The 26,343-nt window shown below is 42.3% G+C and overlaps 1 protein-coding gene across 1 annotated transcript in view; it reads left to right on the top strand.

Annotated features, from left to right (window-relative positions):
• The window catches only part of MMRN1 (multimerin 1), a 59,440-nt gene that overhangs the window by 17,697 nt on the left and 15,400 nt on the right, over window positions 1-26,343 (top strand). The window contains 4 exon segments of the mRNA XM_070758011.1: window positions 249-355; window positions 18,108-18,206; window positions 19,698-19,714; window positions 19,716-19,872. Coding sequence (XP_070614112.1) covers window positions 249-355; window positions 18,108-18,206; window positions 19,698-19,714; window positions 19,716-19,872 — 380 coding nt within the window.

Raw genomic sequence — 26,343 nt, 5'->3', positions numbered from 1 at the left:
TCCATGATCCTATATACACTTAAGTAAATGCCTCCTCCCTCATTCATTTGTGCTCCTGAAATGTTTATTATTATTAGCTTTGACATGCCTTGATTCTGTCAAAAAGCATTTGCTTGTAGTCTTCCACAAGAGGCAATCAATAAACTTCAAAACTAATCCCCCTGTGGCCTATTACTGATCTATCATCCTATATCATGGCCCTTCACCCTGACCCTCCACTAATATCTGCGTTTCAAATCTCCTTGCAGTTCCCAGTCAAGGACCCACCAAGTTTACAGGATCAAACATATGATAGTTACGTCGCTAGAATGGAAATGCTGCCCAGGATACAGCGGAGGAAAATGCCAGCCAACAGGTATGGAAGATATGAAAATAATAATAATGATAACAACAACAACAACCTTTTCTGATAAGTCAACTGTCTATCAAAATGGTACAGCATAGGAAAGCTATTTCTGATAATTAGCAAGAGGTAAAAGGAACTTTTAAAAAATTATTGGCATTAAATCTTGTCCTGCCTTAAGTACTGTGATTCTCAATTATTTTCTGCCCCCCCCCCCCCCCAGGAAGGAGTAAACATTTCACACCCTCCCAACTCTCCACTGGGAGATTTGTTTGCAATATTTGTTTGTATGCCGCCCCTCTTCGGAGAGGGGTGGCATACAAATCTAATAAATTATTATTATTATTATTATTATTATTATTATTATTATTATTATTAGGCACATTTTGGCTTAAAATGTGGGCATGGGTTGAGTTGTCATCAGTAGGAATGTCCCACAGAGTCGGCCTTCTCCAGGTCCCGTCGACTAGACAATGTCGTGGGACTTAGGGGAAGAGCCTTTTTTGTAGCGGCCCCGGCCCTCTGGAATCAACTCCCCCCAGAGATTAGGGCTGCCCCGATCCTCCTTGCCTTTCGCAAATTACTTAAGACCCACCTGTATCACCAGGCATGGGGGAACTGAGACACCTCCCCCACGCTTTTATATTTCATATTTGGTATGTGTGTGCTGCATGGTTTTAAATGATGGGGTTTTATATATTTTTAATATTAGATTTGTTTCATTGTAATATTGTTTTATTATTGTTGTGAGCCGCACCGAGTCTTCGGAGAGGAGCGGCATACAAATCTAATACATTATTATTATTATTTAAAAAACAGTTTAAAACCCTTAACATAAAAACAATTATACATCTCATGCAGACCATACATAAAGTGGAAATGTGAATAGAATAGAATAGTATAGAATAGAATACTTGGTCAAGTAGGGGGGACATGATCGAAACATTTAAATATATTAAAGGGTTAAATAAGGTCCAGGAGGGAAGTGTTTTTAATAGGAAAGTGAACACAAGAACAAAGGGGCACAATCTGAAGTTAGTTGGATCAAAAGCAACATGAGAAAATATTATTTTACTGAAAGAGTAGTAGATCCTTGGAACAAACTTCCAGCAGATGTGGTAGATAAATCCACAGGAACTGAATTTAAACATGCGTGGGATAAACATATATCCATCCTAAGATAAAATACAGAAAATAGTATAAGGGCAGACTAGATAGACCATGAGGTCTTTTTCTGCCGTCAGACTTCTATGTTTCTATGTTCTATGATTGGACATACAAGGGATTTACTCTGATGCAGAAGCTCTCAATGTACATAGAAATAATGAAATAATATAATGATAGTAATGGTATCAATAAGGGAATGTAGTAGAGGATAACAGAAGGAAGGGAAGGAGGGAGGGAAGGAAAGAAGGAAGGAAGGAAGGAAGAAAGGAAAGAAGGAAAGAAAGAAAGAAAGAAAGAAAGAAAGAAAGAAAGAAAGAAAGAGATTGGCTGCGGCTCCATCACCACCACAGTCACAATATACTATCTGTTTAATTCCTGGCAACAAAAGCTGGAACCATTTCATAAAGAATGATAATTACTTGGAGATATTAAATCATGGCTGTCAAGATGCCCATTGTTTAAAAATTCATTCACCTCTAGTAGTTTGACCTGTTGACTTTCTTAAGGCATGTCAGCTTTGAATGTATTCCAGCCAGAGGGCATGCGTTTAGATACTCAACCCCATTCCCACCGAAGTCAAATGGAATTTACATCCTGGGCTTCCTTTGGCTTTACGTTTGAGGCAGGTGGCAAAATGCCATCCGGGTGGTTATACCCACCTTGTCTCTTTCCCCTGTATGTTCTGATTAGCCCGGTGATCAAACGTGTAACAAATTTGCCCTAGTTTGAAAGACATTTCCCCCCTCGCCCCTTACGCGAGCGCTCCCTTTGAAAAATCAGAAATGGCATCCCTATACATATTTTACATGGATGAATATTACAAGACGTGCCATTAGCTGCGGTAGGGAACTCAATCAGTGGTGGAAAGGAGGAGAGCTATGATTAAAAATTGATGGGCAGAAATCGCGAGACCTCGCTGCTGTTTCCATCCAAGACGGAGAAACCTTTAATACGCGCAAACATTAAACTCCCTGAAAGCAAGAATCTTGCAATGCAGATCGTTAAACCCAGACAAATCTAAGACGTTTGCAATGGGTTTGCTCTTATTATGATTACTCTTACTCTACTCAATTTTATAATAGGTATAAAAGATTAAACAAGCCAGCGAAAATGAAACGGCGTCACGTTGCTTTCAAGCACCAGCAGGCCTGCACAACCCTCCCTGGGTAGCTATTTAGGCACCCTATCCCATCTGATTATTTTTTAATGATTCTTTTAAATGAAAAAATAAATAGGGAGCTGTCATGTTCGAAGGCATTAGCCCCTAGCAGCGGATCTATTTGCAGTGCTGCCTTTAGGCTTCACGGGAAAAAAAAGAAAAAAAATATCTCCCCAGGGTAGTCGGAAGTATCCAGGGAAAAGGGCTGCGGTCCCTTCTGGTAAGTGGATTATTTGTGCCTCTCCTGACAGCCATTTGGTGAGTGGAGTCACCTATGCTCTCAACATGCATTTTAAATACGCCCTTAAGCTCCAAAGGTTTATTTGATCTTGATTTATAGAACAACAGGGGGAGAAACCCCTAGAATCCTGGGTTTTCATTCCAAAACTGGAGGCCTTGGGTGGTGGTGGTGGGGGCCTGTTCTTGTTTTTGCCCTTTATTGCTCTTTTGAAATGTTAGGCAAGCAGCTTGAAGGGTGTTATGGAGACTCTATGGAGGGAAAAGTTTAGTTTCATTCATTCATTCATCCATCCATCCATCCATCCATCCATTCATTCATTCATCCATTCATTTATTTATTTATTGGATTTGTATGCCGCCCTTCTCCAGAGACTCGGGGCAGCTAACAGCAATAATGAAACAGCATATAACAATAATCCAATACTAAAAACAGTTTGCAGAAACTTGGTTGTATTCATGCCCTACATGGCATAGGACCAGATTATCTCCGAGACCGCCTTCTGCCGTAAGAATCACAGTGTCTGGTTAGGTCCCACAGAGTTGGTCTCCTTAGGGTCCTGTCGACCAGACAATGCCAGCTAGGGGAAGAGCCTTCTTTGTGGGGGGCCCAGCCCTCTGGAATCAACTCCCCCCAGAGATTCGCACTTGCCCCCACCTTCTGTAAGAATTTGAAAACATATTTATGCTGCTCCGAGTCCTCGGAGAGGGCGGCATACAAATCTAATTAATAATAATAATAATAATAATAATAATAATAATATTATTATTATTTGTATGCTGCCCCTCTCTGCAGACTCGGGGCCGCTCACAGCAGTGATAAAACAATATACGATAACAAATCTAATATTAAAAGTCTAAAATAACAATTAAACATTAAAAAGTCTAAAAACCCCATTATTTAAAAAGCATACACACAAACATACCATACATAAAACTACGTAGGCAAGGGGAGATGTCTCAGTTCCCCCATGCCTGACGGCAGAGGTGGGTTTTAAGGAGCTTACGAAAGGCGAGGAGGGTGGGGGCAATTCTAATCTCTGGGGGGAGCTGGTTCCAGGGGGTCGGGGCCGCCACAGAGAAGGCTCTTCCCCTGGGTCCCACCAAACGACATTGTTTAATCACCGGGACCCGGAGAAAGCCAAATCTGTGGGACCTAACCAGTCACTGGGATTCGTGTGGCAGAAAGCGGTCCCAGAGATATTCTGCTCCGATGGCATGAAGGGTAATAATAATAATAATAATAATAATAATAATAATAATAATAATTATTATTATTATTATTATTATTATTATTTATGTCACCAGGCTTGGGGTCAACCATTGCTGTCCAATGAATGTATTTGGTGTGATAGTATGTGTGCAACTTTTTGATTTTAAATGTTTAGTTTTAAGAAATTTTTTAAAGTTACTATCCTATTAATTGGCCTAGATAAAATGTTTTACTTACTGTATTTTTACTAAAATGTTGTAAGCCGCCCCGAGTCCATGGAGAGGGGCTGCATATAAGTCCAATTAATAAAATGAATGAATAAATAAAATAAACGGGGAGATCTGAATTGCTGAATTACAGCTAGCACTTGGCTGAAGTAGTGCTGAACTCTAACCATTGTATCACCCCGGCTCATTTACTTATGTTTGTTTGTTTGTTTTGTCCAATACACAATAATACACAATGAGGGTTATAGAGGATATAATCAGGTAGAATGTATTAAAGGGGGAATAGAGGAGAAAATAAAGGAGTGAAATATAACTATGAGAGAATAGCAGAAAAAGATATAGAGATATAGTAGAGAAGATAAAGGAGATATAGTTATGATGCTTAAGATTTTTTTTTTCCAAAGAAGGGACCTAGGTTTTATATCAGATATTCTCAACTCTATTTAGATGAATTCTAAGGAAGAAAAAGTGATAGTACAATTGTATATTTTCCCAGTAGATGGCTGTATAATGTTTAAAGTAATGAAAGCCACCTAGAGTGTAAAGTATTAGACAAAAGAGAAAGATCAATACTTACACATGTATACAAATATCTGAAGTGTTTTATTGCACCACTATAAATAGCCCCTACAGTGATTCCCAAGAAGAAACTTAGCCTTGTGGCTGCTGTTGTTTTTAGCATCACACAAAGACAAAGGATGCAGCAATAGCATGAAACAGCTGGTTTTCTGAAACATTATTTGAATCCAGATTGTAGAGAAAACAGCAACTTAAAAAATAAAAACTACCATCCATCTTACAGCTACGCTGCCTCTGAACTGATTTAACTGTTGTTCATAAAATCACAATGTACTCCCTGTTAGCGACGACTTCACCTTTAACAACAACAACACAAGAGCATGCAATAGATACAAACTAAATGTAAATCGCTCCAAACTAGACTGCAGAAAATACGATTTCAGCAATAGAGGGGTCACCGCCTGGAATTCACTACCGGACTCTGTTGTTGCTTCCCCCAACCCCAAAACCTTCAACCTTACCTTATCTACATCCGACCTCTCCCCTTTTCTAAGAGGTTGGTAAGGGGCGTGCATAAGTGCACCTATGTGCCTACCGTTCCTGTCCTAATGTCTTTTTTATCTTTTCTATCTCTACTTTATACTTATATGTTTGTTTGTTTGTTTGTTTATTTATTTAGTTAGTTAGTCCAATACATAATACACATTGAAGAGAAAGATATGTAATAATATAAGTAAAGAAAAGAATAGAAGAAAAGATATAAAAGTATAGGTGAACATATTTGAAAGGAAGCAAAGATAAATGAGATAAGGAGAGACAATTGGACAGGGGACGGAAGGCACACTGGTGCACTTATGCACGCCCCTTACTGACCTCTAAGGAACCTGGAGAGGTCAATCGTGGAGAATCTAAGGGAGAAATGTTGGGGGTTAGGGGTTGACACTACTGAGTCAGGTAATGAGTTCCACGCTTCGACAACTCGGTTGCTGAAGACATATTTTTTACAGTCAAGTTTGGAGCGGTTAATATTAAGTTTGAATCTGTTGCGTGCTCTTGTGTTGTTGCGGTTGAAGCTGAAGTAGTCATTGACAGGTAGAACGTTGCAGCATACAATACAATACTATATTTGTATGACAAAATAAATAAAATAAATAAATAAAGGGGGATTCAATCATATTTATCAATCAATGGGACCTTAAAACCTTTCTGTCCAGCTGCAGGAGGAAATCCAGATTCTTCTAGGAACCCCATCCGTGTTTCCTTTCAGATTCCCAAATCTCCCACGCTAGATAGAAGCTCTCTGGCAACGTCCAGCATCCAGATGAATGGAAAGCGATAAGCAGGTCTCTCTAAAATAGGAAGTTGGCAAACCATTGTCTGGTTTTGTTTTTCCCCCTTTTTCTGGGAAGAAAGTTGGATAAAACTCCGTTTCAATTCCTCTCTGTTTTCGCCTTTCCGAAATGACTCATCTTGTTTTTGTATAGTCAAGACTTTTTTAAAAAACCCACATTACATTTAACAGAATAACAGACTTGTAATGGACCTTGGGAGATCTTCTAGTCCACCCCCTCTACACAGGCAGGAAGCCCTATACCAATGATGGTGAATGTATGACACACGTGCCACAGGTGGCACGTGGAGCTTTCTTTCTTTCTCTCTTTCTTTCTCTGTTTCTTTCTTTCTCTATTTCTTTCTTTCTTTCTCTATTTCTTTCTTTCTTTCTTTCTTTCTCTATTTCTTTCTTTCTTTCTTTCTCTATTTCTTTCTTTCTCTATTTCTTTCTTTCTCTATTTCTTTCTTTCTCTATTTCTTTCTTTCTTTCTCTATTTCTTTCTTTCTTTCTTTCTCTATTACTTTTTCGTTTTCTCTATTTCTTTCTTTCTTTCTTTCTCTCTCTATTTCTTTCTTTCTTTCTCTATTTCTTTCTTTCTTTCTCTATTACTTTTTTGTTCTCTCTCTTTCTTTCTTTCTTTCTTTCTCTATTTCTTTCTCTCTCTCTCTCTCTCTTTCTTTCTTTCTCTATTTCTTTCTTTCTTTCTCTATTTCTTTCTTTCTTTCTCTATTTCTTTCTTTCTTTCTCTATTTCTTTCTTTCTCTATTTCTTTCTTTCTCTCTCTATTTCTTTCTTTCTCTATTTATTTATTTCTTTCTTTCTCTATTACTTTTTCATTTTCTCTCCTTCTTTCTTTCTCTATTTCTTTCTTTCTTTCTCTATTTCTTTCTTTCTCTATTTCTTTCTTTCTTTCTCTATTTCTTTCTTTCTTTCTTTCTCTATTTCTTTCTTTCTCTATTTCTTTCTTTCTCTCTCTATTTCTTTCTTTCTTTCTTTCTTTCTCTATTTATTTATTTATTTATTTATTTATTTATTTATTTCTCTATTACTTTTTCGTTTTCTCTCCTTCTTTCTTTCTCTATTTCTTTCTTTCTTTCTCTATTTCTTTCTTTCTTTCTTTCTTTCTTTCTTTCTTTCTTTCTTTCTTTCTTTCTTTCTTCCTTCCAATACACAATAATACACAGTGAAGGTTATAGAGGATATAGTAGAGAAGAAATACGAGATATAGGAGAGACTATAGGGCAGGGGACGGAAGGCACTCTAGTGCACTAGTACTCACCCCTTACTGACCTCTTAGGAATCTGGAGAGGTCAACCGTAGATAGTCTAAGGGTAAAGTGTTGGGGGTTAGGGGATGACACTACAGAGTCCGGTAATGAGTTCCATGCTTTGACAACTCTATTACTAAAGTCATATTTTTTACAGTCAAGTTTGGAGCGGTTAGTATTAAGCTTGAATCTGTTGTGTGCTCTTGTGTTGTTGTGGTTGAAGCTGAAGTAGTCTTTGACAGGCAGAATGTTGCAGCATATGATCTTGTGGGCAATACTTAGATCATGTTTGAGGTGTCTTAGTTCTAAGCTTTCAAGACCCACGATTGAAAGTCTAGTCTCGTAGGGAATTCTGTTTCAAGTGGAGGAGTGAAGGGCTCTTCTTGTGAAGTATCTCTGGACATTTTCGAGGGTGTTAATGTCTGAGATGCGATATGGGTTCCAAACAGACGAGCTGTATTTGAGGATGGGTCTGGCGAAGGTTTTGTAAGCTCTGGTGAGTAGTGTGAGATTTCCAGAGCGTAAGGTACGTAGGATTAGATTAACAACTCTTGAAGCCTTCTTAGCGATGTTTTTGCAGTGGACTTTGGCACTTAGATCTTTAGTTATTAGTATTCCAAGTTCCTTAACCGAGTGGGGATTATCTGTAATAATTTGTTTATTCAGTTTGTATTTGAAGTTCTGATTCTTTTTGCTGAAGATTTGCTGGTTGAGATTTGGAGTTGCCATGTGTTGGACCAGTCAGAAATCGATTCTAGGTCTTTTTGTAGAGTAGTTGTGTTATCAGTGGTGTTCAGTTCCTAACACCACGGGAAATTTTGCAAAAGGCAAGGAGGGTGAGGGCAGTCCCAATCTCTGGGGGGAGTTGATTCCAGAGGGTCGGGGCCACCACAGAGAAGGCTCTTCCCCTGGGTCCCGCCAGATGACATTGTTTCGTCGACGGGACCCGGACAAGACCAACTCTGTGGGACCTAACTGGTCGCTGGGATTCGTGCAGCAGAAGGTGGTCCCAGAGATATTCTGGTCCGATGCCTATGTCGCCAGGTATAGGGTGACAAACTATCTCTTCCCCCACCCCCACCTTTTTAATATTAAAAAGTATTTATGGGTTTTTAATTTAGCTTTTTATCTAATATGGGATTTGTATTCTGTATATTGTGTTGTGGTTGTTGTTGTGAGCCGCCCCAAGTCTTCGGAGAGGGGCGGCATACAAATTAAGTAAATATAACATAATAATATAATATGATATGATATGATATAATATAATATAATATAATATAATATAATATAATATTATATTATAGTATTGTATTGTAATGTAATGTAATGTAATGTAATGTAATGTAATGTAATGTAATGTAATATAATATAATATAATATAATATAATATAATATAATATAATATAATATATTTACCGGTTTGTTTATTTATTTATTTATTTATTAGATTTGTATGCCGCCCCTCTCCGTAGACTTGAGGCGGCTCACAACACAATAAAACAGTTCATGACAAATCTAATAATTTACAATTTTAAGTATTTAAAAAACCCCATTATTAAGCAGACATACATACAAGCATACCATGCATAAATTGTATATGCCCGGGGGAGATGTCTCAGTTCCCCCATGCCTGACGACAAAGGTGGGTTTTAAGGAGTTTATGAAAGGCAAGGAGGGTACGGGCAGTTCTAATCTCCGGGGGGGAGCTGGTTCCAGAGAGTCGGGGCCGCCACAGAGAAGGCTCTTCCCCTGGGGCCCGCCAACCGACATTGTTCTCCGAACTACTAAAACTTTCCGCTACTGGTTCTCCAGAACTACTCAGAACCTGCTGAAACCCACCTCTGGGATGCACCCAATCTGGCATGGCATTATTCTGCTGTCCAGTTATTATCTAGCATATTTTTTCTCTCCATGGCTTTTATCATGGAAGAAAATATCTGATGCCGACTGCAAAATAACGGGGAGAGAATTCGGCTGACCTCAAGCTGTTGTTTCTATTTTTATCCTTCAAGTTAACAAGGAAATGGATCAATTTCACACATTTTTGTTTAAGATATGCAAATAAGACCTTTGAGTGGCGGGCAGAAGCTGTGTAATATCAAGCCAGATGATGGGCAATTTGTGGTGGCTGTTTGGGATTTTTTAGGTTGAGGAAATTTGGGGGTGGGGGTTCTGGGGCTCATAGGGTATGCATTGCAGGGATATTAGGATGAGTGACATGTACCACGAATATGAGGTGACCTGACCTAGGTTTAAGCGTTGGGGTCATTATGGAGACTCTGTTCCTCCATGGAGCCTCTATGGGAATCTCCTGGGAAGAAACAGGGCCGGAAAAGGCGGGGAGAAGCCTCCGTGGGGCCTCTCTAGGAATCTCCTGGGAAGAAACAGGGACGGAAAAGGTGGGGAGAAGCCTCCGTGGGGCCTCTCTAGGAATCTCCTGGGAGGAAACAGGGCCGGAAAAGGTGGGGAGAAGCCTCCGTGGGGCCTCTCTAGGAATCTCCTGGGAGGAAACAGGGCCGGAAAAGGCAGGGAGAAGCCTCCATGGGGCCTCTCTAGGAATCTCCTGGGAGGAAACAGGGCCTCCACCCTCCCTGTGGTTTCCCCAATCGCACACATTATTTGCTTTTACATTGATTCCTATGGGAAAAATTGCTTCTTCTTACAAACTTTTCTACTTAAGAACCTGGTCACAGAACGAATTAAGTTTGTAAGTAGAGGGACCACTGTACTTTCAATGCTAGGCTTATAATTGTTGGGATATTCCATTTAAAAGATGATCATAAAGGAAAATATCTGGAAACTGTTGTGTTTTTCAAAGCAAGATACCTCGCTGATGCCATGCTAGTGAATTTATTTGGGAACAAAAGACTGGTAAGTGAAGGAATAAAAGGTGTCCATCAGGTGCCCTTTATCAGCAGAAAGTAACCAATCCCTCCAATCCTAGATTATATCTGCTTGCTGACACCTGATAAATCCCACATAATTAACTGGGATGAATGCTGAAGTCCTGTTGACAGCTATGGTTGTCTGAAGATAACAGAGCTGCTGAACGTGTAGTTTTCTGCTTATATTGTACTTGTAGGTATGGCTACAATGAGGTTTTAAGGGTGGCTAGGTTACATGTGCATTTATGGAATACTTCATTATTGTTTCCATAATTACACACAAAGTGTTTTTTTTAAAAAAAATCACAGCCTTCGATGTGCCTCGCGCCTATTCTTAATAGAAGGATCACAGTTACTAGGTTAACTTCCTTGTGATTGGGAATTGAATTTTGGTCCCTTCCCTTCCCCTTATCCTTCTCTTCCTTTCATCCTTCCCTTCTCTTTTCTCTTCCCTTCCTTCCCTTTCATCTTTCCTTCCCTTTCTCTTCCTTTGATCCTTCCCTCCTCTTCTCTTCCTTTCCCTTCCCTTCCCTTCATCCTTCCTTTTCCCTCATCTTTCCCTTCCCTTCTATTTTCCCTTCCCCTCTCTTCCCTTCATCCTTCCCTACTCTTTTGCCTTCCCTTCCTTTCGTCCTTCCTTCCTTTCCCTTCCCTTCCTCCTTCCCTTCCTCCTTCCCTTCCATTCATCCTTCCCTTCTCTCTTCTCTTCTCTTCCTTTCCTTTCATCCTTCCTTTCCTTTCTCTTCCCTTGATCCTTCCCTTCTCTTCCTTTCCTTTCCCTTCATTCTTCCCTTCCCTTCATTCTTCCCTTCCCTTTATCCTTCCTTTCCCTTCATTCTTCTTTTCCCTTTATCCTTCCCTTCCCTAGAAGCCCTAAAATAAAATGATGGAGAAGATGGGAGACACAGAGAGGGAAAGAGAAAGGCAGACAGAGAGAGAGGGAGGGAGGGAGAGAGAAAGAAAGAGAGGGAGAGAGAGAGACAGACAGACAGAGAGGGAAGGAGGGAGGCAGAGAGGGGCAGAGAGAGAGAGGGGTAGAGAGGGGGGAGGAAGGGGAGGCAGAAAGAGAGGCAGAGAGGGGCAGAGAGGCAGAGAGAGGAATAGAGGAAGGCAGAGAGAGAGAGAGAAAGAGAGAGACAGAGAGAGGGGGAGGGAGGAGAGAAAGAAAGAGAAAAAAGGGGAGGGGGAAAGAGAGCAATTCTAACACTTACATTCCAATCACACTAAACTTACATCCACCTTTGAATGTGGGAAAGCAGAAATATCGATTGAACCCGAAGTGCCGATATCCTTGGCGAGACTCTTTGATCTGTCAGGTTATAAGACAAACTAGTTTTTAGAGCCCAGACCGTGATATTAAGCAGGCTTCTCTGCACAAAAGAGCCTTCGGAGTCAGAAATCGTGTCCACCCTCCTCTGCTCCCTCCGTTGTCTTCTTCTTGGCAACCTGGTGACCCTTCCGGCATTTATCTGCAAATAGCAGCAAGCCCACTGGATCTGCGGAAGCCAAGATAAGAGGGGGGGGGGATGCCGAGTCCCACTCTTCCCCTTAATCCTTTTGTACTTCAAGAAACCTTTTAAGACTCAAATTCCGTTTCAGACGGCGGCTGAGGTTTCACGGTGATGTTTTTTCCCCCTCCTCCCCTTTCTTTCCTTCCTTCCCTCCTTTTCTTATTGTGCTCCGGAATGGATTCGCCAGGCTCTTAACTCTTACGTTAAGTCATCTATTTTTTTTTCAAAATAATTTTTAGTGATTATAAAAAAGAAAACAAACAAACATAACACATAAGACATAACAAAACATTAAATGAGCATTTCCAAAATATGAACTGTAGGTGGTACACATCACAAAACAGAGTCCACGTTTCGACCGGCCAGGAAGGACGTCTCCGTGACGTCAAAGCTCCGCCCATGGAATTCCCTATTGGGATTCCCCACCTTCGTTTGAGCCTCCCGACTGGCCGACAGCTCCACGGCTCTTCTGGCAAGGTGACAGCCGGGCGGCGGGGCTTCTCGGTGGCCTCCTGAACCCGAACCTTTGCCGAACTTCTGGGTTTGGCATTCAGGAGAACGCCAAGAAGCCCCCCAGCTGTTTCAAATGGCGACAGCCGGGCTGCGGGGCTTCTTGGCGGCCTCCCGAACGCCGAACCTGGAAGTTCAGCAAAAGTTCGGGTTCGACGTTTGGGGGAACACCGAGAAGCCCCCCCCAGCTGTTTCAAAAGGCGACAGCTGGGCGGCGGCGCTTCTCGGCGGCCTTACGAACCTGAACATCAAACCTGAACTTCTGGGTTCGGCATTCGGGCGGCGGGTTCGTAAGGCGAAAAAAGTTCGTAAGAAGACACAAAAATTTTGCGAACCCCAGGTTCGTATCTCGAAAAGTTCGTATGACGAGGGGTTTGTATCACGAGGTACTACTGTATTTGGAACTTATATAGTCAAATTTAAACTCTATAGAATTGAAATTATACCATCCAAAGATGTTTTCTATTGATTTGTCAACTATATTGTTGACCGCTAAATTGCGACTTTAAAGATTTAGTTCAGATTATTTCTAGCCGTTTTAGTTTATGATGTTCCTAATGGTTTTTGGATAGCCATCTATTGATAGGTTCGCAGTTTCTCTTGTATATAATATTTCAGATTTTTCTCTTTTGGAATATTTCTAAGAAAGTTTTAATTAATTTTTATTTGGAATATTTGTAATGTTTCAGCCAATTATACCAACGATCCCAGGCTGGGTAGAAGCCTGAATCAGAAGAACCTCTGTCAGAAATCTTGGAGAGCATTTTACCCAGTTGTTGTAGATATATCCCTGAGCACGATGGGTCTTTAGGAACCCCAGATCACACCTGGTAGCCACTGCTCATCCATGCCCTTAGTTTTTATTCTCTAATACTCCGAGGAAGCTGAGGTTACTTTATTGTTTGACACCTGGGTCTTCTGAGACTTTGAACAACTCTAAGCTGTCTGGCTGGCTCTCATTGGGATATTACTGCTGTCCATCACACAATATGTTTGTCAGAGTTAGCTTGGCTCTCCCTTATGTAGAAGAAAGCACCACAAAAAAAATCCTTTTAGAATTAAAATTACATGCACAGAAGAATCACGCAGATAATGCTCTGATGGATTAATTGTGTATTGTATGTTTGCTTGTCTATAGAAACATAGAAACATAGTAGACTGACAGCAGAAAAAGACCTCATGGTCCATCTAGTCTGCCCTTATACTATTTCCTGTATTTTATCTTACAATGGATCTATGTTTATCCCAGGCATGTTTAAATTCAGTTACTGTGGATTGACCAACCACGTGTGCTGGAAGTTTGTTCCAAGGATCTACTACTCTTTCAGTAAAATAATATTTTCTCACGTTGCTTTTGATCTTTCCCCCAACTAACCTCAGATTGTGTCCCCTTGTTCTTGTGTTCACTTTCCTATTAAAAACACTTCCCTCCTGAGCCTTATTTAACCCTTTAACATATTTAAATGTTTCGATCATGTCCCCACTTTTCCCTCTGTCCTGCAGACTATACAGACTGAGTTCATTAAGTCTTTCCTGATACGTTTTATGCTTAAGACCTTCCACCATCCTTGTAGCCCGTCTTTGGACCCGTTCAATTTTGTCAATATCTTTTTGTAGGTGAGGTCTCCAGAACTGAACACAGTATTATTCCAAATGTGGTCTCACCAGCGCTCTATATAGCGGGAATAAAAATTAAAAAACCCTTTATTTTTAAAAAAAGAATTAAAATTACATTTCTTCATTCAAAAATACAGTGACCCTTCCCATGAAATCATTCTAAGCCTTCCATTCAAAGCAGTTTGAATACCCAAGTAATATGCAAACATGGAGCATTGTAACTCCTTGTAATGTGATGCAAATATATATATATATATAAATAAGATGGAACCAGGCTATAAGCAGAGGTAATTTTCTATAGAATTACTGCTGCTCACACTTCCTGGGAAGTGATTCTCTGTAGAGATCAGCTCAGAGTAGTATTCTCAAGTACCTGGAGTGCAATTTTGTTGCTTCTTTATTAAAAATGATACGGTTCTCCTGCGGGTCCCTTGGGTAACGTCTCAATATAGATTTAATTATTCCTCATTCTTATCAAGACTACAGTGTGATATTAATAGCAATAGGCAAGCTCCCCCTGGCCTCATTCCAAATAGACTCAAGCAAAATCTCTGGATAAAATTGTAGAAGATAAAAATCCTTTCCCCTTGGTTTTGTTGCAGTCTCGATCCAACCCTAGAAAGATGCTACAGTTCATTAATCATCCACAGGATATTGCTTGGTTACTACAATACAGTGATCCCCCGGGTATTGCGCTCCCGATCATTGCGAAACAGCTATATGGCGATTTTTGAACCCGGAAGTAAAAACACCATCTGCGCATGCGCGCCCTTTTTTTCTATGGGCACGCATGCGTAGATGGCGCCGGGCAGATCAGCTGCTGGGCGGCTTCCCTGGGTCTTCCCCCTCTTGCTGGCGGGATGGCGAAGCCCCCCCAGCACCCGATCGCCCGCCGCTCGCCCGGCCACCCGCCGTTCGCCGCTCGCCCGCCCTTTGCCCGGCCACCCACCGTTCGCCCAGCTCGCCCGCCGTTCGCCCGGCCACCCGCCGTTCGCCCGCCGTTCGCCTGGCTCGCCCGCCGTTCGCCGCTCGCCCGCCCTTCGCCCGGCCACCCGCCGTTCGCTCGCTGCTCGCCCGGCCACCCGGGTTTGTTTGGCTTCGGGACATGCCGGCGGCGACGTTTTAAAACAGCCGCGCGGTTTACCAACTGAGTCCCGAAGTTCGCCTTTGACTTCGGGACTCAGTTGGTAAACCGCGCGGCTGTTTTAAAACGTCGCCGCCGGCATGTCCCGAAGCCAAACGAACCCGGGTGGCCGGGCGAGCAGTGAGCCCGCCCTTCGCCCGGCCACCCGCCGTTCGTTCGCCGGGTTGGGGGTCTGGGGGGTGCTGGCAAGCCCCCCCATGCCGGCAGCGACGTTTTAAAACAGCCACGCGGCCCCCAATCTTCGGCTCCTCGCTAGCGCTGCGCAGATGGTGTTTTTACTTCTGCAGCGCTACTTCGCTAAAACCCGATCATTGCTAGGGGTCCTGGAACGGAACCCTCGCAATGATCGGGGGATCACTGTACACCTTTTGTCAGCCTCGCTCACACGAGGAATGTTGCTAGCAAAGAGCAAAGCTTGTGTCTGTGTGTATATTAATTTATTTTATTTATTCATTTGTCCAATACACAAATACATAGGAAGAAAGATAGACATGTGATAATATAAAAGAGGGTGAAAGTGAACTTAGAGGAGAGGATATATGAAAGGAAGAGAATATATATGATAAGTGAAAGAAAGGAAAGACAATTGGACAGGGGACGAAAGGCACACCAGTGCACTTATGTACGCCCCTTACTGGCCTCTTAGGAACCTGGAGAGGTCAATCGTGGAGAGTCTAATGGAGAAGTGTTGGGGGTTAGGGGTTGACACAATTGAGTCCGGTAATGAGTTCCACGCTTCGACAACTCGATTGTTAAAGTCATATTTTTTACAGTCAAGTTTGGAGCGGTTCGTATTAAGTTTGAATCTGTTGCATGCTCTTGTGTTGTTGCGGTTGAAGCTGAAGTAGTTATTGACCGGTAGGACATTGCAGCATATGATCTTGTGGGCAATACTCAAATCGTGTTTTAGGCGCCGTAGTTCTAGGCTTTCTAGGCCCAGGATTGTTAGTCTATTTTCGTAGGATATTCTGTTTCAAGTGGAGGAGTGAAGGGCTCTTCTGGTGAAGTATCTTTGGACATTTTCAAGGGTGTTGATGTCTGAGATGTGGTATGGGTATACTGTATATATACACACACACACCCAAACACACTGTAGGCTGAATAAAGTCATGACAATAGACAGCATACAATGGCAGGATGCATTCTCACGCACATAGCCACACAGAGGGCTGTGAAAATATTGACTGACCCCTCGCATCCTGGATATAAACTATTTCAACTCCTACCCTCAAAACGTCGCTACGGAGCACTGCACCCCAAGCCAAGTAGACACAAGAACTTTTTCCCCCCAAATGCCATCACTCTAAATTATCCGCTAAACAAATAATTCCTCAACACTATCAAACTATTTACTAAGTCTGCACTACTATTGCTACTAGTTTTTTTCTCATCATTCCTTTCATCCATTTCCTCCCACTTAGGACTGTAGGACCGTAACTTGTTGCTTGTATCCTTAACATGTTTATTATTTATTTATTTATTTATTTATTTATTTATTTTATTTATTTATTTATTTATTTTATTTATTAATTAGATTTGTATGCCGCCCCTCTCCGTAGACTTAATTATTAATATCGATTGTTTCCTCATTGCTTATTTGACCCCTATGACAATCATTAAGTGTTGTCCCTCATGATTCTTGACAAATGTCTCTTTTTCTTTTATGGACACTGAGAGCATCTGCACCAAAGACAAATTCCTTGTGTGTCCAATCACACTTGGCCAATAAAGAAATAAAGAATTCTATTTCTTGGGATGAGCACTAAGGCAATTTAAAAAGTGGCAGACAGGTCATCATATTGTTGAGTATTGAATGAAACATAGAAACATAGAAGATTGATGGAAGAAAAAGACCTCATGGTCCACCTAGTCTGCCCTTATACTATTTCCTGTATTTTATCTTAGGATGGATAGGCAGTGGTACCTCTACCTACAAACTTAGTTCGTTCCATGACCAGGTTCTTAAGGAGAAAGGTTTGTAAGAAGAAGTGATTTTTTCCCATAGGAATCAATGTAAAAGCAAATAATGTGTGCAATTGGGGAAACCACAGGGAGGGTGGAGGCCCTGTTTCCTCCCAGGAGATTCCTAGAAAGGCCCCACAGAGGCTTCTCTCTACCTTTTCCGGCCCTGTTTCCTCCCAGGAGATTCCTAGAGAGGCCCCACGGAGGCTTCTCTCTGCCTTTTCCGGTCCTGTTTCCTCCCAGGAGATTCCTAGAGAGGCTCCACAGAGGCTTCTCCCTACCTTTTCCAGCCCTGTTTCCTCCCAGGAGATTCCTAGAGAGGCCCCATGGAGGCTTCTCCCCACCTTTTCCGGCCCTGTTTCCTCCCAGGAGATTCCTAGAGAGGCCCCACGGAGGCTTCTCCCCACCTTTTCCGGCCCTGTTTCCTCCCAGGAGATTCCTAGAGAGGCTCCACAGAGGCTTCTCCCTACCTTTTCCAGCCCTGTTTCCTCCCAGGAGATTCCTAGAGAGGCCCCATGGAGGCTTCTCCCCACCTTTTCCGGCCCTGTTTCCTCCCAGGAGATTCCTAGAGAGGCCCCACGGAGGCTTCTCCCCACCTTTTCCGGCCCTGTTTCCTCCCAGGAGATTCCTAGAGAGGCTCCACAGAGGCTTCTCCCTACCTTTTCCAGCCCTGTTTCCTCCCAAGAGATTCCTAGAGAGGCCCCATGGAGGCTTCTCCCCACCTTTTCCGGCCCTGTTTCCTCCCAGGAGATTCCTAGAGAGGCCCCACGGAGGCTTCTCCCTGCCTTTTCCAGTTACAATGGTTCTTGAGAAGAGGCAAAAAAATCTTGAACACCCAGTTTTTATCTAGAAAAGTTCGTAAGTGGAGGCGTCCTTAGGTAGAGGTACCACTGTATGTTTATCCCAGGCATGTTTAAATTCAGTTACTGCGCATTTACCAACCACGTCTGCCGGAAATGAATTAGTCCTATTGGACAGTTTACCCAACCTTCTCCTTCCTCTTGTTCTTTCAGCCCAACAGGATCAAACGCTCATCCACAGCAACCAGGCAGAGAGCAACACAGCTACTACTGGGCAAACTCCGAGAAACGAACAGGAGCCCAACGACCAAGGTCAGTAGTAATTGTAATTCTTTTTTTAAAAAATAGTTTATTAATTTATTGAGAAAAGAACAGGGGTAGGTGAAGACAAAGAGACAGAAAGGATAAAAAGACACATATCTAAATCACATATTTGTCATGTATAGGATACTGTAGAACAGTTCTTGATATTAGACTAAACATAATCATATTACACTCAGTGTTTACCACTGTATACACAAAAAGATCAGAATGGAAAATCACTTGGATGACTGACGAAACTTATCACTTTTTTTCTGACAACAGGCTGTGGGTTCTATTTTTTTTATTTATTTATTTATTTATTTATTAGTTGGACTTGTATGCCGCCCCTCTCCGAAGACTCGGGGCGGCTCACAACAAGTAAAACAGTCACAACAATCCAATTAATTAAAATATTTAACGATTTAAGAAAACCCCATGTAATAGCAAACACACACACAAACATACCATATATAAATTTAACGTGCCCAGGGGAGATGTTTAGTTTCCCCATGCCTGACGGCAAAGGTGGGTCTTAAGGAGTTTTCGGAAGGCAGGAAGAGTAGGGGCAGTTCTAATCTCCGGGGGAAGTTGGTTCCAGAGGGCCGGTGCCACCACAGAGAAGGCTCTTCCCCTGGGACCCGCCAACCGGCATTGTTTAGTTGACGGGACCTGGAGAAGGCCCACTCTGTGGGACCTAATCGGTCGCTGGGATTCGTGCGGCAGGAGGCGGTCTCGGAGATATTCTGGTCCAATGCCATGAAGGGCTTTAAAGGTCATAACCAACACTTTGAATTGTGACCGGAAATTGATCGGCAGCCAATGCAGACTGCGGAGTGATGGTGAAACATGGGCATACCTAGGTAAGCCCATGACTGCTCTCGCAGCTGCGTTCTGCACGATCTGAAGTTTCCGAACACTTTTCAAAGGTAGCCCCATGTAGAGAGCATTACAGTAGTCGAACCTCGAGGTGATGAGGGCATGAGTGACTGTGAGCAGTGAGTCCCGGTCCAAATAGGGCCGCAACTGGTGCACCAGGTGAACCTGGGCAAATGGCCCCCTCGCCACAGCTGAAAGATGGTTCGCTAATGTGAGCTGTGGATCGAGGAGGACGCCCAAGTTGCGGACCCTCTCTGAGGGGGTCAATAATTCCCCCCCCCCCAGGGTGATGGACGGACAGATGGGATTGTCCTTGGGAGGCAGAACCCACAGCCACTCCGTCTTATCCGGGTTGAGTTTGAGTCTGTTGACACCCATCCAGACCCTAATAGCCTCCAGGCACTGGCACATCACTTCCACTGCTTCGTTGACTGGACATGGGGTGGAGATGTAAAGCTGGGTATCATCAGCGTACTGATGATACCTCACCCCATGTCCTTGGATGATCTCACCCAGCGGTTTCATGTATTTTGGTGGATCCACCCCCCCCCTGCAGTAAATATCTTCTGCTTTCATTGCATTTTTGTCTATTTCTCTCTCTCCTACCCCCCCCCCCCAATTCAGCAGTGGCACAAAAAGTGAGATGAACAGATTCGCAGCCAGGAGGTGAAGCTGACTTGGCTACAGAAGAAGGTGGACAACATTTCAGTGGTCATGAGAGACGTGAGTCGGACGCTTTCCTCTCTGGAAGGCAAAATCAATGAGGAGAAGAGCAACGATGTGGCGGCCGTTCTGAAAGGTAAAAGAAAGAAATTAATGCAATCACTCAACTATTTAAAAGTGCAGAGAAAACAGCAAGAAAAGAGGGATCAGAGGGCAGAAGAAACAACCTGATTTTGCTGTTGCAATATTCCCATATTTTGCAAAGGAATCTCTTTCTTTCTTTCTTTCTTTCTTTCTTTCTTTCTTTCTTTCTTTCTTTTCTCCACCCTCCCTCCCCTTTTCTTCTTCCTTCCTTCCTTCTCTCCTTCCTTCCTTTCTCCCTCCTCCCTCCATCCTTCCCCCTCCTTCCCTGCCTGCTTTCCCTTCTCTTCCGTTCCTTCCTCCCTACTCTCCCTACACCTCCACCCTCTTCTTTCTTTCTTTCTTTCTTTCTTTCTTTCTTCCTTCCTTTCTCTCTCGCTCTCTTTCTTTCTTCCTTTCCTCCCTTCCCCCTCCCTTCCTTTTTTCCCTCCCTCCCTCCCTCTCCCTCTTTCCTTTCCGTCTTCCTTCCTCCTTCCTGCCTTTCCTTCCTTCCTTTCCGTCCTTCCGTCCTTCCTTCCTTCCTCCCTTCCCGCCTTTCCTTCCTTCCTTCCAACCATCCTCCTTCCTTCTTCCTTTCTTCCCTTCCTCCTTCCTTTCCCCCCTCCCTCCTCACCCCTCCTCCCTCTTTCTTCTTTCTTTCTTTCTTCCTCCCTTTCTCTCTCTCTCTCTTTCTTTTTTCCTTTCCTCCCTTCCCCCTTCCTTCCTTTTTCCCTCCCCTCCCTCTCCCTCCTTCCTTTCCATCCTTCCTTCCTCCTTCCTGCCTTTCCTTCCTTCCTTTCTTCCATCCATCCATCCTCCTTCCTTCCTTTCTTCCCTTCCTCCTTCCTTCCCCCCCCTCCTCCCCCCTCCTCTTTCCTTCCTTCCTTCCTTCCTTCCTTCCTTCCTTCCTTCCTTCCTTCCTTCCTTCCTTCCATCCTTCACAGAAACGCTCCCAATCACCAGTAGGATCCAGCTAACAATGCTCCTAGCTTGCAACTGCCTTCCACCCCTGCTAACCATATGCAGGATTTTATTGTGTTTTTAAAATGCATGAACTACTGATAGGACCAGAGGTTATACTGATGCAAAATAAATTAGTGTGGACAGGATACTACAATGCAGAGACTGTCTTCTCCTGAGTTTCAGGATTATATGCATATTTCTCCAGCCAGCGACCCCTTTTCCTGCTGGGCTGTTTTGAAAAGCTCTTCTTACAATATGAACAATCCAGCTGATGACTCAGGGCACTGTGTGAATGGAAGAATAAGGAGAGATACTATTGCAAGCTGGCTTCACGCGATGCATGTAATATAATGGATGCTTATTCTTCCCGTTCAAATAGTATGGTTCTTGCTGGTTGCAGTGTTACCGCTATCCTTGGTCACCTGTAAATGAAATTTCCGGAGCCATTGACATAAACCCATTAAAATGCATAAGATAATGCAAACATAGGATTTAAATTTAAAATTTCTGCTATGAAAAAAAGTATAAGGCATATCCGCGGCCGCGAGAGCCATCGTGGGGCTTCCTAGATTCGCCCACGTTTCTGCAACACTCCGCGGCCTGCACTGGCTGCCGATCGGTTTCCGGTCACAATTCAAAGTGTTGGTAATGACCTTTAAAGCCCTTCGTGGCATTGGAACATCCGGAACCGCCTTCTACCGCACGAATTCCAGCGGACGATAAGGTCCCACAGAGTGGGTCTTCTCCGGGTCCCGTCGACCAAACAATGTCGTTTGGCGGGCCCCAGAGGAAGAGCCTTCTCTGTGGCGGCCCCGGCCCTCTGGAACCAACTCCCCCCAGAGATTAGAACGGCCCCCACCCTCCTTGTCTTTCGCAAATTACTTAAGACCCACCTTTGTCACCAGGCATGGGGGAGTTAAGTTATCCTTTCCCCCTAGGCTACTACAAGTTATGCATGGTATGTTTGTGTGTATGTTTGTTTTTTTATAATAAGGGTTTTTTAGTTGTTTTTATTAATTGGATTGTTCATGTTGTTTTACCACTGTGGTTAGCCGCCCCGAGTCTACGGAGAGGGGCGGCATACAAATCCAATTAATAATAATAATAATAATAATAATAATAATAATAATAATAATATCCGCTCCAAAACAACATGACTAGTATCCTTTATTTTTTTTATCGTTCATCCTTTGTAAAATTCGCTGCTAACTCTCCAGTTCTGTCTGAAATTATTATTGCTATTTCACTAGCAGGAGAGTTGGAATAAATGACATACCTTTGAGCCCACAGAAGCAATTAGAAGAACATCTTAATAAATTATAATCCCATTTCTGGCTTGCCTCTAGAATCATTAAGCTCCGGATGTTGCGCTTAAACAATGTTGCTTTACTGATATTTACAACTCCTCTTTGATTCATTCCATCCTTTCTCCACCCCCGGTGTATTTTAATGTAATGTGGCTCTCTCGACCCCTAGGTTCCATATCTCATATTTCCCATTACCCTTCTGAGTCCTTTTCGTCCATTTCCCTAATCCCTTCGGGTTAATACGTGCACATTTGGTTATAATGTGCAGTATTTCTCCACGGCCTTTCCACACTTTATTTTATTGCACACGAACCCACAAGTAAGTAGAGACCTAGATGTGCAATGCATTGTATGTCGCGTTGATACACAACGCCTCAGTTTCACAATCTGGGATTCTATTGAGTAAAGGATTATTTGTGTGTGTGTGGTCTTTGTTTCCCAGTGAAATGCTGATTATGACCAAGTTTATCTTTCTATTTCATCCAAGTGTTAAGGTCCTTCTCTCTCCATCTTCTCAGGGCGGCTTACAAAAATAGGAAAAAATACAGTACAATATAAAAGAAGTCAAATGTTAAATTTTAAGATAATAAAATTGATTGATTAATTGATCGATCAATAGATCGATCGATCGATCGGTCGGTCGGTCTGTCTGTCTGTCTGTCTGTCTGTCTGTCTGTCTGTCTATCTATCTATCTATCTACTCTATGTATCTATCTACTCTATCTATCTATCTATCTATCTATCTATCTATCTATCTACTCTATCTATCTACTCTATCTATCTATCTATCTATCTATCTATCTATCTATCTATCTATCTATCTACTCTATCTATATATCTATCTATCTACTCTATCTATCTACTCTATCTATCTATCTATCTATCTATCTATCTATCTACTCTATCTATCTATCTACTCTATCTATCTATCTATCTATCTATCTATCTATCTATCTATCTATCTATCTACTCTATCTACTCTATCTATCTATCTATCTATCTATCTATCTATCTATCTATCTATCTATCTATCTATCTACTCTATGTATCTATGTATCTATGTATCTATCTATCTATCTATCTATCTATCTATCTATCTATCTATCTATCTATCTACTCTATCTATCTACTCTATCTATCTATCTATCTACTCTATCTATCTATCTATCTATCTATCTATCTATCTATCTATCTATCTATCTATCTACTCTATCTACTCTATCTATCTATCTATCTATCTATCTATCTATCTATCTATCTACTCTATCTACTCTATCTACTCTATCTTCTGAAAGGCGAGGAGGGTGGGGGCAGTCCTGATCTCTGGGGGGAGCTGGTTCCAGAGGGTCGGGGCCACCACAGAGAAGGCTCTTCCCCTGGGTCCCGCCAGATGACATTGTTTAGTCGACGGGACCCGGAGAAGGCCAACTCTGTGGGACCTAACCGGTCGCTGGGATTCGTGTGGCAGAAGGCGGTCCCGGAGATATTATTATTTAATAATAATTAAAGCCTACAATCCAATAAATAAATAAATACATACCACTCATACACAGTTTGGCTGTGACAGATGTAGTATTTACGGTCTCCAGGCCTGCCGGCAAAGCCAGATCTTCACAGCCATTCGGAAGGCCAGTAGGGTGGGAGCAGTATGGACATCCGGGGGGCAGTTGGTCCCATAGAGCTGGAGCAACCACAGAGAAGGCCCTCCCTCGTAGTCCCGCCATTGCTTAAGGTCTTAGCCTGTGTCCTTTGGGATTGTGGCAGGATCAATCTGAGGAACAATAAAGAGAAAGAGACCCGGGAAATGCAAATCAATAGGTGAGAAAGTTTTCATTACCATTATTGATTACCTGGATGTGGAGAATTTGACTGGAATGATGACCATGAAACTATGCTAAACCTGAGTTCACAGGTTAGTTGCCAGCCATAACGTGCCTTCCAATGTATTTAAGTATAAAATCAGAGTAACTGGTCCCTTTTCAACTTCACTGATTTTTTTAAAAAGGAAAGACTTACTGTAAATACATTGTCAATCTTTCCCATCAAAACCAGTGAGACCTTAATGTTGACCTGAGAGTATCTTGCAACCGTTCTTAATAATAATAATAATAATAATTTATTAGATTTGTATGCCGCCCCTCTCCGAAGACTCGGGTCGGCTCACAACACGATAAAAACAGTATTATACAGGCACAAATTTAATATTAAAAAAACCTAAAAACCCTATCTTCATATGTTTTAGGGGACTAGAGGCTAAAACATATAAAGAACAGTTTCAAAGACACTGCTATCATGTCTCCCCTGGTCCTTCTTTTCATTAAACTAGTTTAGTTTAATGACAAGAAGTTTTAATGAAAAGAAGGAGCAGGGGAGACATGAGAGCAGTGTTCCAATATCTCAGGGGTTGCCACAAAGAAGAAGGAGTCAAGCTATTCTCCAAAGCACCTGAGGGCAGAACAAGAAGCAATGGGTGGAAACTAAAGAAGGAAACAAGCAACTTAGAATTAAGGAGAAATTTCCTGACAGTCGGAACGGTTGATCAGTGGAACAGAAGTTGCCTCCAGAAGTTGTGAATGCTCCAACACTGGAAGTTTTTAAGCAGATGTTGGATAACCATCTGTCTGAAGTAGTGTAGGGTTTCCTGCCTAAGCAGGGGGTTGGACTAGAAGACCTCCAAGGTCCCTTCCAACTCTGTTGTTGTTGTTTTTATTATCTATGAAATCTTTTCAGTTTTGTTAATGCCTTGCTCTTTAAAAAATCCTGCTCACATCTTTATTTTAAGGTACATTATTATTAGTATTAGTATTTTATTTATTTATTTATTCATTTGTCCAATACACAAGTACATAGGAAGAAAAATAGACATGTAGTAATATATATAAGGGTAAAGTGAACTTAGAGGAGATATGAAAGGAAGAGAATATATATGATAGGTGAGAGAAAGGAAAGACAACTGGACAGGGGACGAAAGGCACACCAGTGCACTTATGTACGCCCCTTACTGGCCTCTTAGGAACCTGGAGAGGTCAATCGTGGAGAGTCTAAGGGAGAAGTGTTGGGGGTTAGGGGTTGACACAATTGAGTCCGGGAATGAGTTCCACGCTTCGATAACTCAATTGTTGAAATCATATTTTTTACAGTCAAGTTTGGAGTGGTTATTTATTAGATTTGTATGCCGCCCCTCTCCGTAGACTCGGGACGGCGTACACATACACACAAACAAACACAAACACACACAGGCATCAAAATCATACAACCTTTGGAGTCTGCCAATTTGTCGAGTCCAGTGGCTTCACAAATGTTGATGTCTCACTTTGCGCGTGATGGCAGATTCCGCCTTTGTGCTCTTTTTTGCCTTTCTATATTCTGACCATATTAGATTTATGTCTTCGGGGCTCCCAGTGGGTCTGTCATGCCTTCTCCATTTGTTTTGTGCAACCTTCCGTCCTATTTTCAAAGCTGACCTTTGCATGGCTTAACACGACCTCTGAGTTGTCCTCATCCCTCTCCCCTCCCTGCTCTTTATCAAAAGTCAACTAGAGAATTATCTGGGGGAGAAGGAGAAATAGCTTCAGCAAACCCTGGTTTGGGGCAGGGGGACTGGAGTTTAGCCACGACACGCCTCCAATTGAACTCAAGGAAGAGAGACATTCTTAAGCCACTTCATTTCATATACAGTGGTACCTCGTATTACGAACTTAATTGGTTCCGGGACGAGGTTCGTAAGGTGAAAAGTTTGTAAGACGAAACAGTGTTTCCCATAGGAATCCATGGAAAAGTGATTAATGCGTGCAAGCCCAAGACTCACCCGTTTTACCAGCCGAAGCGCCTGTTTTTGCGTATAGTATAGTATAGAATAAAAACCGAATAGAATAGAAACCGAATAGAAATGAATAGAATAGAATAGAATAGAATAGAATAAGGTTAAATAAGGTTCAGGAGGGAAGTGTTTTTAATAGGAAAGTGAACACAAGAACAAGGGGACACAATCTGAAGTTAGTTGGGGGGATCAAAAGCAACGTGAGAAAATATTATTTTACTGAAAGAGTAGTAGATGCTTGGAACAAACTTCCAGCAGACGTGGTTGGTAAATCCACAGGAACTGAATTTAAACATGCCTGGGATAAACATATATCCATTGTAAGGTAAAATACAGAAAATAGTATAAGGGCAGACTAGATGGACCATGAGGTCCAGATAGGGCCGCAACTGGTGCA

Source organism: Erythrolamprus reginae, chromosome 7 (genome assembly GCF_031021105.1).
Source record: "Erythrolamprus reginae isolate rEryReg1 chromosome 7, rEryReg1.hap1, whole genome shotgun sequence".
NCBI classification, from domain to species: domain Eukaryota; kingdom Metazoa; phylum Chordata; class Lepidosauria; order Squamata; family Dipsadidae; genus Erythrolamprus; species Erythrolamprus reginae.
The sequence above is the reverse complement of the archived record's forward strand: the minus strand, read 5'-3'. Positions and strand labels throughout refer to the sequence as shown.